Source organism: Ahaetulla prasina, chromosome 8 (assembly GCF_028640845.1).
Source record: "Ahaetulla prasina isolate Xishuangbanna chromosome 8, ASM2864084v1, whole genome shotgun sequence".
Lineage (NCBI taxonomy): Eukaryota > Metazoa > Chordata > Lepidosauria > Squamata > Colubridae > Ahaetulla > Ahaetulla prasina.
In genome coordinates this window covers 90825762-90841990 of record NC_080546.1, presented here as the reverse complement: position 1 = coordinate 90841990, position 16229 = coordinate 90825762, and the positions used below count along the sequence as shown (strand labels likewise).

Here is a 16229-nt window from a genome sequence, read left to right as displayed (position 1 = left end):
CCGCGCATTCTTCGCGAGATGGTATTGTGTGTCGCAAAAAGGTTCTGTTGTGACTCGTCCTCCCTCCTCTCCTCAGTCGGGCCCCTCCCATCTCCAACCGGGCCTTTTATCAGACTCCGAGTCTGATAATTAAGATGAATGGTCTGTCATGACTCCAGCCCCCGGCCCTGGCCCCATGCCCGGAGAGGATTCAAGGAGTGAAAGGAGTAGCCGGATAAACCTCATTCATACAGCATGTGTTCCTTTGGCTCAGCCTTCAGAGCAGGAAGCCAACCAGGTGGTGGAATTACTCTGGCATACTCCCTCTGAGCCCTCCCTTTCCCAGACACTGACAGCAGATCCAGCTGAAAACAATTCAAAATGGGTGGACCCTCGCTTCCGGAGATCTGAGAGGTGACGCCAGCAGAAGGAAGGGTGGGGCAGGCCTGGATAAATGCGGAGTCATGGAGCCACACCCCACAGCCTATATAAAGGACCTGCTTTTAGCATTCCAACCTTGAGTCAAGCAAAGTCTTAACTAGTTTGCTGATATCGGACTCTATTGCTGAAGTCACAACTTGGACTCCTGCCTGCCCTGATAAACCTCGAAGGAACTTGGCAAGCTGCAGAGGCTTCGTTGCCAAGTTTGTTACGGACTTCCTTGACTCGTTCGTCGGAGTGGGAGTGGGACACGACAGGTTCCGACGATTGTGTGGCAGAGCTGTGATCATCCAAGCCTTTTTTTTACTTTTTTAAAGCATTCTTTTTCTATTTATTTTATGTTGCTTTTAATTGTATATATCTTGTGTTTTATTTTTGGCTGTACACCGCCCTGAGTCCTTCGGGAGAAGGGCGGTATATAAAAATTTAATAAATAAATAAATAAATAAATAAATAAATAAATAAATAAATTTTATTTATTTTATTAGATTTTTATACCGCCCTTCTCCCGAAGGACTCAGGGCGGTGTACAGCCAAAAGATAAAAACCCAACATATATACAATTAAAACAAAAATTTAAAACAGAGCATAATTACAAAAGTGGCCGACATTAAAATTTAAAATTTAAAACCCTAAAATAATAAAACCCCAATTAAAATTTAATAAAACTGTTAAGCCAGTCCCGCTTGAATAAATAAGTGTGTTTTCAGCTCACGGCGAAAGGTCCGAAGGTCAGGCACTTGGCGTAAGCCAGGGGGAAGCTCGTTCCAGAGCGTAGGAGCCCCCACAGAGAAGGCCCTTCCCCTGGGGGACGCCAGCCGACATTGTTTGGCGGACGGCACCCTGAGAAGACCCTCTCTGTGTGAGCGTACGGGTCGGTGGGAGGCATGAGGTAACAGCAGGCGGTCCCGTAAGTACCCGGGTACCTATTCTACCTATTCTACCTATTCACCCAAACTAGTAGTAAAAAAATGCTTAAAAAGTTAAAAAAAAAAAAAGTTCCAACGATCGCACGTCACTCAGCTGATTATCGGAAATTTTTTACATTTTTTTACTACCAGTTTGGTGAACCTGTAGCATTTTTTTATTACCGGTTCGGGCGAACCGGCCTGAACCGTTCGCCCGAACTGGTAGCATTTAACCCCTGCTCTATCTACAAAGGTTCATTTAGCGATTGTTCAAAGTGACATCAGTTTTTTTCAGCCCTCTCCAAGGTCTGTTTTTCTGAATTTAATCTGTATTTCCAGGTAATTTTTTTTTTAAAAAGCAAACCACTTACTTTTATCACTTTATTGAGACATTCGTCAGAGACCATCCTGACATCAGACTCTGCGTCATCGCTACACAGGAGGAAGAGTTCCATGGCGATTCCCAACAGCTTGGGGAATTCTGGAGAATTTCTGAAACGAAGACAGTCGCATCCAGTTAGGGAACAAACCCCGCCTCATTGGCTCACGCAATTTCAATGGCAAAATGGGTCGAACAAGCTATGATCTTGTTTTGTTCGGAGCCAGAAGGGAAAAGTCTAGCAAGCTGCACAGTTCCCCTCTTCGGACAAACACCATTCGCAAGGAATGACGCCCCACTCCCTAGCCAGGATCATCTCCTGTTGTGGTCCGTCAGCAGTCTACAGTGCTGGCAATGGAGTCAGAGAGCGATGAGCCTGAGGTGAGGCCAGGGCCATCGGGGAGTGAGGTGTGGACTCCAGAGCCTCCAGAGACTGATAGTAGTGAGGCAGAGGAACAGGAGGAGCCTGTTCCTAATGCATGCATGAGAAGAGCTGCCAGAAGGCAAGAGCAGCTCAAGCAAAGAGGACGACTCAGGAGTAAGGCCAGGAGATGATTGGCCCCTCCCATAAGGCTTAAAACAGACAAGCATCAGTGTTCCAACTTGCCGGAAAACAATGTTGTAGCTGCATCCTCTGCTTCATGTATATCTTTTGTGGTTTCTGGACGTTTGCCAGGAAGGGCCTTTGGCAGTTTGCCTAATTGGACTAAGGTTTGAGATAACTGAAGAATTTGTGTTGGGGAGGCATTTGTTTTACTTTTGAGTTCAACGACGGCTGGGAATGAAGTAATTCCCAGCTGTTCGAATAAAGTTTATTTTATCACGGACTGAGTTTGTTTGCTACCTACTTGAGTCTGGGTCACTACATCTCCAAAGCCAATGAGAGGGACACGTAGCTTTAATCAGAAAACCTTTTGATTACCTTAAGCTCTGAGCCACGATGTTTTCGCATATTGTTAGGCAATGATTGACCCGATCTTTCTTGGACGTGGACAGCTCCTTCTTTCTAAAATACAGACACAACCATTAAAATTAGACACCGCATCATCACATTCTTTTGTTTTCTAGCCATAAACCCCCCCACTGCCAGCCTGCTTTTGGCAACTGTCTGGAGCAATAATGGAGCCTTGGGAATTGCTCCAGCCTGCTCAGAAATGAAAAACAGCCGTTGGTGCCCCAAAGTGCCTCATCACGGCCAGTCTGGGGCTGTCCATATGCAAACGTTGCCCAGACAAATCAATACGGGACCTTATGAAAATCTGAAATTAGCAAGAGTTTAATCCTTTCTTTCAAACGGTTGCATAAAACTGAATTCAGCTTAGAGATAACCCTGTCTTTATCGATAGCTGTTTCCTTTCAATCTACCACCCAGACGATTTAAAGGGGAATCATTTTTGCTGGATAGCCACTTGGTCAATAACCCGTCCCTGATCCGGCATCTTAGGTAGACGCGTCTCCTGAACTAGCCACGATTCGGATCCACAAATCCCGCTGATCCAACATAGCTTGTTACAGGGTTAACCCTCACCCAGGGTTCTCCCTGATAGTCCAGAGTTGCTGGCCTGAATGACATTCCAGCCCTTAATATTATTTCTCTTAACCACAGATGCCTTGGAGGTACAGGACTAGCGATCGCGTTCCCTTGTTATGGCAGTTTGGTGGAAAGAGAGAGGATTTGTCCACCGTGGCTGATGAAGGACCACTAGGCCAGGTGACCTTCCATAGGTCTTCAGAACTCCATCCAATGGAGGCCAGACCTGCTCAGATGGTCCTTAGAAGAAAAGCAACCGCATTTCTCCCAAGGGGGGTGGGGGGAAGGGGAGAGAAAGGGTGCACCTAAGGGGGTCTGAGCCACCCATCCTTCTGGGGGAGGGGCAGTTGTGGGATTTGAGCCCCCCTCCTAAGGGATTAACCCTGACTGGGTGGGGGGGGCTGAGCCCCCACTCCCAGGAGATTAGCCCTGCTGGGGGGGCAGCCAGGGGATCTAAGCCCCCTCCTTCGGGGGAGGGGGGCAGCTGGAGGATTTAAGTTCCCCTCCTAGGGGATTAGCCCTGCCTGGGGGGGCAGCCAGAGGGTCTGAGCCTCGTCCTTCTGGGGGCAGCTGTGGGATTTGAGCCTCCTCCTCCTGGGGATTAGTCCTGCCTGGGGGCCCACGGGGGTCTGAACCCCTCCTAGGGGATTAGCCCTGCCTGGGGGCAGTAAAGGAGTCTGAGCCACACTCCTATGGGATTAGCCCTGGGTGGGGGGCAGCTGGAGGGCAGAGGAGGGGCAGCTGTGGGGTCTGAGCCCCACTCCCAGGGGATTAGCCCTACCTGAGAGGGGTCTGAGCCCCCCTAGGAGATTAGCTCTGTGGGGGGGGCAGTCAGGGGGGTCTAAGCCCACTCCTTCTTGGGGGAGCTGTGGACTTTGAGCCCCTCCTCCTGGGGATTAGCCCTGCCTGAGGGGAGGCAATGGGGGTCTGAGCCCCCTATGGGATTAGCTCTGCGGGGGCAGTCGGGAGGGTCTGAGCCCCTTCTTCTAGGGGCAGCTGGAGGGTCTGAGTCCCCTCCTTCTAGGGATTACCCTTGGGGGCAGTCAAGGGGACTAAGCCCACTCCTTCTTGGGGGCAGCTGTGGGATTTGAGCCCCTCCTCCTAGAAGATTAGCCCTGCCTGTGGGGGCAGGGGCGGGGTGTCTGAGCCCCCTATGGGATTAGCTCTCCGAGGGGAGCAGTCAGGGGGTCTAAGCCCCTCCTTGTGGGGGACAGCTGGAGGGTCTGAGCCTCCTTCTAGGGATTACCCTTGGGGGCAGCGGGGGTCCGAGCCCCTCCTTCTGGGGAGGCAGCTGTGGGGTTTGAGCCTCCTCCTAGGGGATTAGCCCTGCCTGGGGGCAGTGAAGGGTTCTGAGCTCCACTCCTAGGGGATTAGTTCTGTGGGGGGCAGTCAGGGGTCTAAGCCCCTCCTTGTGGGGGGGCAGCTGGAGGGGTCTGAGCCCCCCTCCTTCTAGGGGATTCCCCTTGGGGGGCAGCGGGGGGGGGGGGTCCGAGCCCCCTCCTTCTGGGGAGGCAGCTGTGGGGTTTGAGCCCCCTCCTCCTAGGGGATTAGCCCTGCCTGGGGGGGCAGTGAAGGGTTCTGAGCTCCACTCCTAGGGGATTAGTTCTGTGGGGGGCAGTCAGGGGGTCTAAGCCCCTCCTTGTGGGGGGCAGCTGGAGGTCTGAGCCCCTCCTTCTAGGGATTACCCTTGGGGGCAGCTGGGGTCCGAGCCCCTCCTTCTGGGGAGGCAGCTGTGGGGTTTGAGCCCCTCCTCCTGGGGATTAGCCCTGCCTGGGGGCAGTGAAGGGTTCTGAGCTCCACTCCTAGGGGATTAGTTCTGTGGGGGGCAGTCACGGGGTCTAAGCCCCTCCTTGTGGGGGGCAGCTGGAGGGTCTGAGCCCCTCCTTCTGGGGATTACCCTTGGGGGCAGCCGGGGGTCCGAGCCCTCCTTCTGGGGAGGCAGCTGTGGGGTTTGAGCCCCTCCTCCTAGGGGATTAGCCCTGCCTGGGGGCAGTGAAGGGTTCTGAGCTCCACTCCTAGGGGATTAGTTCTGTGGGGGGCAGTCAGGGGTCTAAGCCCCTCCTTGTGGGGGGCAGCTGGAGGTCTGAGCCCCTCCTTCTGGGGATTACCCTTGGGGGCAGCCGGGGGTCCGAGCCCCTCCTTCTGGGGAGGCAGCTGTGGGGTTTGAGCCTCCTCCTGGGGATTAGCCCTGCCTGGGGGCAGTGAAGGTTCTGAGCTCCACTCCTAGGGGATTAGTTCTGTGGGGGGCAGTCAGGGGGTCTAAGCCTCCTTGTGGGGGGCAGCTGGAGGTCTGAGCCCCTCCTTCTAGGGGATTACCCTTAGGGGACAGCCGGGTGGGGGCGAGCCCTCCTTCTGGGGGCAGCTGTGGGGTTTGAGCCCCCTCCTTCTATGGGATTAGCCCTGCCTGGGGGCAGTCAGCCAGGTATAAGCCCCTCCTTGTGGGAGGCCGCTGGGGTCTGAGCCCCTCCTCCTAGAAGATTAGCCCTGCCCGTGGGGCGGGGGGTGGTGTCTGAGCCCCCTATGGGATTAGCTCTGAGGGGGCAGTCAGGGGGTCTAAGCCCCTCCTTGTGGGGGGGGCAGCTGGAGGGGTCTGTGTCCCCCTCCTTCTAGGGGATTACCCTTGGGGGGGCAGCCGGGGGGGTCCGAGCCCCCTCCTTCTAGGGGATTAGCCCTGCCTGGGGGGGGGTCAGCCAGGTATAAGCCCCCTCCTTATGGGGGGAGGCCGCTGGGGGGTCTGAGCCCCCCTCCTCGGGGCCGGCTCCCGACGACCCCCCGGGACCCCCCGACTTGCTTTAACGCCCCCCCTCCCCGGGAGGCCGCAAGGGCGGGCGGGGCTCCCCACTCACGGGCGGGCGGGCGGCTCCTCGGGCGCAGGGCCGGCGGCGGGGCTGGGCTGCGGCGGCGGAGGCGGCGGCGGCGGCAGCTGCTGTTGCTGGAAGGAGCGCAGCGCCTCGAAGGCCCGCATCAGCTTCTCCATGGCGGCCATGGCGGAACGCGGGAGGGGGTGGGGGTGGGGGAAATGGGGAGGGGGCGTGTCGCGCTGAGACCACGCCCACCGACACGCCCCCCCCCCGACGCGCGAGAGGAGCCGTTCCAGCGGCGGGCTCCGCCCCCTCAGCTCCGCCTTTAGGGCGGGGCCTCTCCCTCTCTCAAGACACCCCCCTTGGAGGGGAAGGGCGGAGTCTCCGGCGACGTCATCACAGGGCGCCGACTGTGAAACTCAGCGCGACGAAGCAACATGGCGCGGCGGGGCCCGGCCGCGGCCTGCTCGAAGAACCCCTTTGAGGTGAAAGTCAACCGGGAGAAGTTCCCCGTCTTGGGCCGGCGGGTTCGGCACGCGGTGGGGCTGCCGGGCGTGGCGCGCTCCCGGGCCCACGCAAAGGTAAGCGGAGGGAGGGAGGGAGGGAGGGATGCGGGGTCCGGCCGGAGCGGCTCGTTCTCACCTGTCTCGTCTTGTCTCGGCCGCCTCAGCGCCAGCGGAGCCTGCAGAAGGAGTTCCAGCAGCGGGAGAAGAGCGGCGTCTTCAGGGACCGGCGCTTCGGCGAGTACGATGGCGGGATGAGCGCCGAGGAGAAGGCCGAGCGGAGGTTCGCCTTGGAGCGGCAGGTAATAAAATTGAACGAGCGGGAAGGGGCCTTGGAGGTCATCTAGTCCAGCCCCCTTGCTCAGGCAGGAAATCCTACACCATTTCAGACCAATGACTGTCCAATCTTCTTCTTAAAAACCTCCAGTGTTGGAGCATTCAGAACTTCTGGTGGCAAGTAGTTCCACTGGTTAATTGCTTTCAATGTCAGGAAATTTCTCCTTAGTTCTAAGTTGCTTCTCTCCTTGATTAGTTTCCGCCCATAGAATATGAGTAGATTAGAGAATGCAGAATAGAATAGAATAGAATAGAATAACAGAGTTGGAAGGGACCTTGGAGGCCTTCTAGTCCAACCCCCTGCCCAGGCAGGAAACCCTACACCATTTCAGACAAATGGCTATCCAACATTTTCTTAAAAATTTCCAGTGTTGGAGCATTCACAACTTCTAGAGGCAAGTAGTTCCACTGATTCATCGTTCTAACTGTCAGGAAATTCCTCCTTAGTTCTAAGTTGCTTCACTCCTTCATGAGTTTCCATCCATCGTTTCTTGTCCTGCCCTCTGGTGCTTTGGAAAATGAATTGTCCCCCTCCTTCTTTGTGGTAGCCCCTCAAATATTGGAAGGTTGCTGTCGTGTCCCCCATTAGTCCTTCTTGTCTCTAGACTAGCCAAACCCAAATCAATGTGCAATGGTAAATTTTAATCATTGGGCCAATTTAAAATAAGTTTTTTAAATCGTATTTTAAACTTGTATATTGTATTGTCGGTTTTATTATGCCTGTACACCGCCCTGAGTCCTTCGGGAGAAGGGCGGTATAAAAATCAAATAAAATAAATAAAATAAAATAAATACAATAGGTGTAATATAATACAATGTAATGTTATGCACATATACGTAAAAAGGATTGAGTGTCAGTTAGTATGATCTGTTGTGTATAGGAGTTTTTTCCTTCTTCTTTCACTTATGAGTTATTGAGATGTATTTTGTGTTTGGGGGAGGCCTGCACTAAGGGAGGCTCGTTCAATCTCCTTGTGCACATGTTGTGCATTGACAATAAAGGTTTGAATTGAATTGAATTTTAGCCTCCAGGCCTTTAACCATCTTTGTGTTCCAATATTTGAGGGGCTTGCAGAGGTGGGTTTCAGCAGGTTGTGACCAGTTCTGGAGAACCGGTAGCGGAAATTTTGAGTAGTTGAGAGAACCGGTAGTAAAAATTCTGACTGGCCCCACCCCCATCTATTCTCTGCCTCCCGAGTCCCAGCTGATCGGGAGGAAATGGGGATTTTTGCAGTAACCTTCCCCTGGAGTGGGGAGGGAATGGAGATTTTAAAGTATTCTTCTCCTGCCACACCCACCATGCCACGCCCACAGAACAGGTAGTAAAATTTGAAACCCACCACTGGGGGCTTGCCACTAAGACAAGGGGGGGTCAACCTATTCTCCAAAGCACATGAGGGCAAGAAAACAAGTAACAGATGGAAGCTTATCAGAGAGAGCGATCCAACCTAGAACTAAGGAGGAATTTCCTGATAGAAGAATTGTTCCATTGAAATGGCTTGCCTTCAAAAGTAATGAGTGCTCCGTCACTGGAGGCTTTTAAGAGGCTGGACAGAAATAGGGTCTCCTGCCTGAACATGGGATTGGACTAGAACACCTCCAAGCTGCCTTCCATCTCAGTTATACTGTTACAGTCCAGAAACCAGCAGGAAGAAATATTTCCTGGTATAAAAATGTTGCCAGGTATCCCTAAATCAAGGTCATATTGGCCTCTAAGCCGGGGTTTCCAACCTTGGTCCCTTTAAGACTTGTGGACTTCAACTTCCAGAGTTCCTCAGCCAGCAAAGCTGGCTGGGAGTTGAAGTCCACAAGTCTTAAAAGGGACCAAGGTTGGAGACCCCTGCTCTAAGCCACAACTGCGTGCCATAGCTCCTATCTTGTCAGGAGCGGCCCCAGTGCCAAGGAAATTCAAAGTCGCAGTGAAAATAGGATAGGAATCTTTTCACCCCTCATTCATGTGTTTGGTTGTATTTCAGAAAACGTTTGAAAAGAAAAATGTATATAACCTCAATGAAGAAGAAGACTTAACTCACTATGGCCATTCTCTAGCAGACATCGAGAAGTTTAATGACGTCGTTGATAGTGACAGCGATACTGAAGAAAAAGGAATGTTATCAGGTGGGCAAAAAAAATAATTGGGAGTGGATTGTATATTTATAACATGCAACTGTGATTTAATAAGACCTCTAACAACTCTTGTAAATGAAATTTTGAAGTGCCGGTAGAAGTAATTACAAAAGAATAACATATGATGTGCAACCTATTGGAATTCTGTTTAATTTACAGCAAAGAAAAATTCCTTGTGTCTCCAATCACACTTGGCCAATAAAGAATTCTATTCTGTTCTATTATAAATGGATACTTTTTATCAAAAAGAAGGCTGTGTACCGAGTCAAAAAGAGAGCTGTGAAAATATTTACAGACTCCTCACATCCTGGACATAAACTCTTTCAACTCCTACCCTCAAAACGACGCTACAGGGCACTGCACACCAGAACAAGTAGACACAAGAACAGTTTTTCCCACGAATGCCATCACTCTGCTAAACAAATAATTCCCTCAACACTGTCAAACTATTCACTAAATCTGCACTGCTATTAATGTTCTCATCATTCCCGCCACCCATGTCCTCCCACTTATGACTGTATGACTGTTACTTTGTTGCTGGTATCCTTACGATTTATACTGATATTGTTTCCTGATTGCTTATTTGTACCCTATGACTATCACTAAGTGTTGTACCTTATGATTCTTGATGATCTTTTCTTTTATGTACACTGGGAGCATACGCACCAAAGACAAATTCCTTTTGTGTCCAATCACACTTGACCAATAAAGATTTCTATTCTAGTCTATTATAAACTGATACTTTCAAAACTTTCAGTAATCAATGTCATTTGAGTCAGACCGTCCCAGTTCTGCTATCCCTTGTGCTTAGTCACGTTCTCCTTCCATTTTGCTCTGGTAAATTATTAACGATGCTAACGCAGCATTAGGGATAGGAATATGCTGCGTTCTCAGGATTTACTTACATCCTGATCAATTCATAAATCTTGCCTTTCCAGAGGAATTAACCGCTTCTCATTTTGGAGGACTCCTTTCTAAGAAAAAACCCACAGAACAGCAGAACGGAGAAGGTCAAAATCCCAAGTCACGGAAGGAACTTGTTGAAGAGCTGATAGCAAAATCTAAATTGGAAAAGGTAAACGATCCTAAACTTTGAAATGCTCTGATGTTGAAATTGGTACATTCTTTTTCTATAAAACTGAAAGGTGTAATTCCCCTGCATGGAATCATTAAGTGCAGTAGCTGCTTTGACATGTATTCTCCATCACTATCAAGGAAAGCATTAATATCAAAGTAAAAAGTTGAGGTTTGATGTTACTATCTTATTCTGCTTTATCAAAGGGAATCAGAAGTCAATGCCTTTTCTTTCTTTTTCCCCTTCCCTTTTCCTATTTTTCCTATTATTTGCATTTGTATTTTATATTATAAACTAATAAAAAGGATAATATAAATAGGGGGGAAAGTTAAAATGGAGGCTCTAAAATCTATGAGTCAGATAAAATTATTGTATTGTGTATCACTTTAAACCAGTGGTCTCCAACCTTGGCCACTTTAAGACTTGTGGACGTCAGCTCCCAGAGTTCCTCAGCCAGCAAAGCTTTAAAACTTGTGGACGTCAACTCCCAGAGTTCCTCAGCCAGCAAAGCTTTAAAACTTGTGGACTTCAATTCCCAGAGTTCCTCAGCCAGCAAAGCTTTGCTGGCTGACGAATTCTGGGAGTTGAAGTCCGCAAGTCTTAAAGGGACCAAGGTTGGAGACCCCTGCTTTAAACCAATACTCTTCAACTTGACTACTATAGTGGAGTAAGCAATGCACAAATATACATAAACTAAACTGAACTATTTTTTTTTTAATTTCACAGAATGCATTGCTCAGCTAAGGCCTTAGAAATTCACTTTCTCTTAATCTGTCAGAAGAAACTAAATAAAGAAGTTTGCTGTCGGTATTTTCAAAGGCATATGTTTTGATGGAACAAGAGAAATGGATGTAAATTCCATCCTTAGCTACAGTTGCCCCTAAGTTTTGAATCGGGTCCGTTGATTTCTAACAGGTTTTTGGGGTGAAATATTATAGATGCCATTTATGTAATTTGTAATTGTTTGCTTTCCTTTTGAATTCTCTACTTTTTACTTCTTGTTCGAATACAAAAAAAGAGCATTCAGATTAGGCACCTACTGTACAGGATAGCAAAAATATGATTATCCTCCTCCCCCCCTTTTCGTTTTTTAAAGAAAGAGCGACAAGCTCAGCGGGAAAATACTCTGGAACTTACAGAAAAACTTAACAACGATTGGAGAGAGATCCAAGCCCTTTTGGTACCGAGGACCTCCAAGTCAGAGACACAAACTCAAGTTCAAGAAAAACCCAAGGTGGGCTTCCTTATCTGTGTTCCCTCTGTTTTAGGAACAAAGCTATTTGCGAGTAGCTGTGCTTTTTGCTAACTGTCCTGGGAAAACTGAGTCTTCAGTGACAAGATAGAAAGACTCTTAGAAGTTGTTCTGTTTTATAAAACAATCTTGGGTTCTTACTACAATTGTTAATGTTTGTGTCAAATTATACACATGAGTCATTTCTAATCTAGGTAATGACATCTTGTTGTGCTCCACTCATCGTTCCCAACTTCTCCCACTTATGACTGTATGACTGTGACCTTGTTGCTGGTATCCTTACGATTTATATTGACTGTTTCCTAATACGATTTGATTGCTTATTTGTTCCCTATGACTATCATTAAGTGTTGTCCCTTATGATTCTTGATGAAGGTATCTTTTCTTTTATGTACGCTGAGAGCCTATGCACCAAAGACAAATTCCTTGTGTGTCCAATCACACTTGGCCAATAAAAAATTCTATTCTATTCTATTCTATTCTCTCTTTCCTGATTATTTGGGGAATATCTATTAATCTGGAGATGTTTCTCTTTGTCAACTATAAAGAGATTAAAAGAGATGTTTCTTTTTGTCAGCTCAAAAACTGAGAGAGGGACCCTGGAGTCCTAGTGGACGATCGCTTAAACATGAGGCAGCCGTGTGCGGCAGCCAGTACAATCCTTGGTTGTGTAAACAGAGGCATAGAATCAACATCACGTGAAGTATTAGTACCGCTTTATAAGTCCTTAGTTAAGGCCACACCCGGAATACTGCATCCAGTTTTGGTCACCACATTACAAGAAAGATGTGATATCTAAAGGGAAAAATACTAAATGTATTGCTATAATCAAACGCTCACCGTGTTTAACGGGGAATAAAATGTTTTGAGTGAACAAATTGCAGTTTATTTTGATTTTCTGCTCACCAAAATTTGTTCTGTTTGACACACCGCTGTCCCAAGGGTGATAATGATTTTGCGCGTTTGTTGAATTTTGCAGCCAGACGAATACGATGTGCTGGTTAGAGAGCTCGGATTTGAAATGAAGACGCAGCCTTCAGATAGGATGAAAACTGAAGAAGAACTGGCAAAAGAAGAGCGAGAGAAACTCCAGCAATTAGAGGTATATTATTATTATTTTATTAGATTTATAAACCGCCCTTCTCCCGAAGGACTCAGGGCGGTGTACAGCCAAAGTAAAAAGAAACAATGTACAATTAAAAGTAAATTAAAAAACTTATTATACAGTGTGGCCGAAATTTAAAATTTAAGACTAGACAATTTAAGAAAGCCCCGCCCGAACAAACAGATATATTTTCAGTTCGCGGCGAAAAGTCGGAAGGTCAGGTATTTGACGTAAACCAGGGGAAAGTTCATTCCAAAGAGTAGGAGCCCCCACAGAGAAGGATCTTCCCCTGGGGACCGCCAGCCGACATTGTTTGGCGGACGGCACCCTGAGAAGTCCCTCTCTGTGCGAGCGTACGGGTCGGTGGGAGGCATGGGGTAACAGCAGGCGGTCCCGTAAGTACCCAGGTCCCAAGCCATATAACATGTACTTGTGGTTTACTTACCCTTAATGTTCTTTCAACAACTGAATTTATGCTTATTTTTGTCTTCATAGCATTAGCTCTGCACTACTAATGCAGGATTGGCCTGTTCATCAAAGGAAAAATCAGGGTACTCATTACTTTTTTTGTTAGTCTGGGCAGGCTGAGAACAGCTAAAACTTGTTCTACAACCACAGCTGCCTTTGGCAGGCTTGTGTTACCTGCAGGCAAGAGGGCCATCTTAACCTGGCTTCAAAGGAGCCTTGAAAACTGGCTCTTCTCCAGGCCTTGGGTTAGTCTGATTAACCCCTTTACGTTACAGAATGGGGTGAGGGGTTTGGCTGCCTAGGATTCCATCCCCTCCCCCCATTCTGGATCCACCCCTCTTCCATTTAGATCTGCCGACTCAAATTTATTCCTTTTGAACCCAAGTAACAGAAATGAAACCCAAACCGGGATTTGAAGTGGCTAAAAAGCAGGATTTTAAAAAAAATGAAAAGCTATGAAGAAAAAAAAACCACTTTTTTCCCCTAATTGAATTATGCTGCAGGTAAATTCCTCATGGTGTTGTAGTATATTTGGTAGAGATCAGGGGTGAAATGCTCCCGGATCAGACTGGCTCGCACAATCCGGTAGCGATGGCGGCTGCTGGTTCGGAGGACTGGTAGCAAAAATCCCTGGCCCCGCCCCCCCTGCCTCTGCTGAGCCCCACCATCTGCAGAGGTGTTGTTGTTTTTTTACTTTTAAAAGCCGATTTTGCTTCAGCCGAAACATGCCTTTAAAAGTTAAAAAAAGCCTTTGAGGATCCCGCCCCTCAGCTGAGATCGGCAGAGACTTTAAACTTAAAAAAAAAATATTAAAGTCTCCTCTGGCGATCTCACCTGAGTTCCTCATCAGCAGAACCTTACTTGTACTCTTACTTGTAGAAAATATGTTTTCTACAAGTAAGAGTAGAGATTCTAAGGCACTTACCTGATTACTGAGGAACGCATGGCTCTTTTTCCAGCCCGAAAGCAGTTTCACTTTCAGCCAAACAGAATCAATTGCTTAGCTAATCTATTTCCTCAGTGATCAACTGGCTGGCTTTGCTGGCTGAGGAACTCTGGGATTTGAAGTCCACAATAAAATAAAATAATAAAATAAAATATTTGTGCAGCTTTCTGAGATTTGGTGTGTTTCTATAGTGTTTCACTCTAACTACACAAACACACAAAATCTCAGAAAGCTGTATGTGGCATATTGTGTGTGTGTGTGTGTGTGTGTGTGAGTTGTGTGTGTGTAAAGTGTGAAAGTTGCTTTTTGTGGCTGTGTGAAGTGTGAAGTGCAGCTGCTTTTACATTGTGTGTGTGTCAGTTGTGTTGTGTTGTATTGTGTGTAAAGTGTGAAAGTTGGTTTTTGGTACCTCTTATTGTTTTTTTATACTTTGTTTATTATTTTTATTATTTATTGTTATTGGCCACGCCCACCCAGCCATCTGACCACCAAGCCACGCCCACCAATTAAGCCACGCCCACAGAACCGGTAGGAAAAATTTTTAGATTTCACCCCTGGTAGAGATCCATGTTGGGAATCAAGAGTTAGCATACCTAGAAAGAGCCTTGGTAGCATTTACGTTTTCAAGGGATTTTTCAAATGGCCCACACCTGAGGAGTCTTTCTCGGGGCTGTTTCAGGGGCCCCCGTTGTGATCCCATCGCTTCGGAGGGCTGACCGGATTTCCTGGGATCTCCTTTCTGTGCAGGCTGATCGCTTACGTCGCATGAAAGGAGAGGAACGAAAGGAGAACAGCAAGAAACCGAAGCACCTATCAGCTGACGATTTGGCAGACGGGTTTCTCCTGACCAAAGACGACCAACCTTTGCTGTCCTACTGTGTATGCCTTTCATCCTTTCACAATCCTTTATTTTTTTTTTAAACTGACCCCATAATCCCTTGCTGGGGGTGGAGTCTGGGCAACTGAATGGAGCTGAGTGTTTATTGGCCGGATGCCCTTCTTGTTGCCAATGTGGAGTTTTGTTCAGCAGATATATTCTCTGTATGCCCAGAGAGAGAAAAATGTACATCTACCTAGAATCGAGCTCACAGCCGCCTGGCACAAAATATTGTGCCCATCCCCAAATGCTCAGGGCAAATCGCAGAGGCCCAGTTTAACATTGGCAAGAGCCGTGTTGGCGAAGTGGTTAGAATGCAGTACTGCAGGCTAATTCTGCTTGCTGCCAGCAGTTTGATCCTGACCGGCTCAAGTTGACTCAGTCTTCTGTCACTTCCGAGGGCAATAAAATGAGGACCCAGATTGTTGGGGTCAAGAGGCTGCCTCTGTAAATCGCTTAGAGAGGTGGTAAAGTACTGTGAAGTGAGATATAACTCTAAGTGCTATTACTAGTCCCTCCCTCCCTCCCTTCCTTCCTTCTTTCCTTCCCAGTGATCAGAATGCAGTATTGCAGGCTAGCTCTGCCGACTGCCAGCAATTAAATCCTGACCAGCTTAAAGTTGACTCAGCCTTCCATCCCAGAATTCCTATCCACAGATAATCCAGACTGTTGTTGTAACACACAAATGCACTCTTGATAAAAAGTGCCCTGCCTGGATTGTGCGCAGAGTCGATCACCGGAAAATCCATGAGGGGTCTGGGTCCAGAATGCCAGTCTGAAGCTCCCGAACCCCTGATTCACAGACTGGTCGTGGTCCCTGGCACATCTGGTGGGTAAACCAGTGTGTCGTGTCCCACTCCTCCACTGACGGCCGGGTCGGGGAAGTCATATCAGGCGTGCCTCTGCAGCTCTGCCAAAGTCCTAGCAAAGTTCTCAAGGCAGGCAGGAGACCAGGAAGTGACTTCAGCAATCCAAGGTAGACTTTGCTGACTCAGAGAATGCCAGAAAGCAGGTCCTTTATATAGGCCATGGGGTGTGGCTCCATGACTCAGCACTTATCCAGGCCTGCCCCTCCCTTCCTTTTGCTGACGTCGCCTCTCAATTCTCCTGAAGCGAGGATCTCTCCAGGCTCCAGCTGTTGGTAATTCACATTCCTCAGGCTCCCATGCTGTGGGGGAGGGGTCTAGTTGCTCCGTTTGCCTGGGCATGGAGCCGGGGCTGGGGGCTGGAGGCACGTCAGGCCCTTCGTCTTGCTCGGCCTGTCTGGGCATGGTGGGAGGGCTGGGGCCTGGAGGCATGCCAGGACATTCCTCAACGTTCGGCAGGAGATAAGAGGGACCCGGCTGCAGGGAAAGCGAGCGAGACACAACACAGTGAAGCTTTATCTCCACATGCGCAGGGTCAGGTTTGTGCGCAAAACCATTCTCCACCCCCATCCCAGTCCGTGGAAAAATTATTTTCCCATGAAAGCGGTCCCTGGTGCAAAAAAGATTGGGCGCGG

General features: G+C 48.6%; 2 protein-coding genes across 3 annotated transcripts in view; one reads left to right on the top strand and one right to left on the bottom strand.

The window, feature by feature from the left end:
* The window catches only part of HTT (huntingtin), a 126412-nt gene extending 120177 nt beyond the window's left edge, over positions 1–6235 (bottom strand). For both annotated transcript variants that reach the window (XM_058193447.1, XM_058193446.1), the window contains exons 1-3: positions 6085–6235; positions 2630–2713; positions 1700–1820 (exon numbers count right to left, since the gene is read on the bottom strand). In XM_058193447.1, coding sequence (XP_058049430.1) covers positions 1700–1820; positions 2630–2713; positions 6085–6224 — 345 coding nt within the window. In that variant the 5' untranslated portion in view covers positions 6225–6235. The remainder of the gene's footprint in view (positions 1–1699; positions 1821–2629; positions 2714–6084) is intronic.
* Positions 6236–6431: 196 nt separating this feature from the next.
* NOP14 (NOP14 nucleolar protein) overlaps positions 6432–16229 on the top strand; it is a 29511-nt gene continuing 19713 nt past the window's right edge. Inside the window, exons 1-7 of the mRNA XM_058192661.1 lie at positions 6432–6620; positions 6710–6844; positions 8855–8996; positions 9944–10080; positions 11177–11314; positions 12312–12434; positions 14599–14730. Of these exons, the coding sequence (XP_058048644.1) occupies positions 6477–6620; positions 6710–6844; positions 8855–8996; positions 9944–10080; positions 11177–11314; positions 12312–12434; positions 14599–14730 (951 nt within the window). The 5' untranslated portion in view covers positions 6432–6476. The remainder of the gene's footprint in view (positions 6621–6709; positions 6845–8854; positions 8997–9943; positions 10081–11176; positions 11315–12311; positions 12435–14598; positions 14731–16229) is intronic.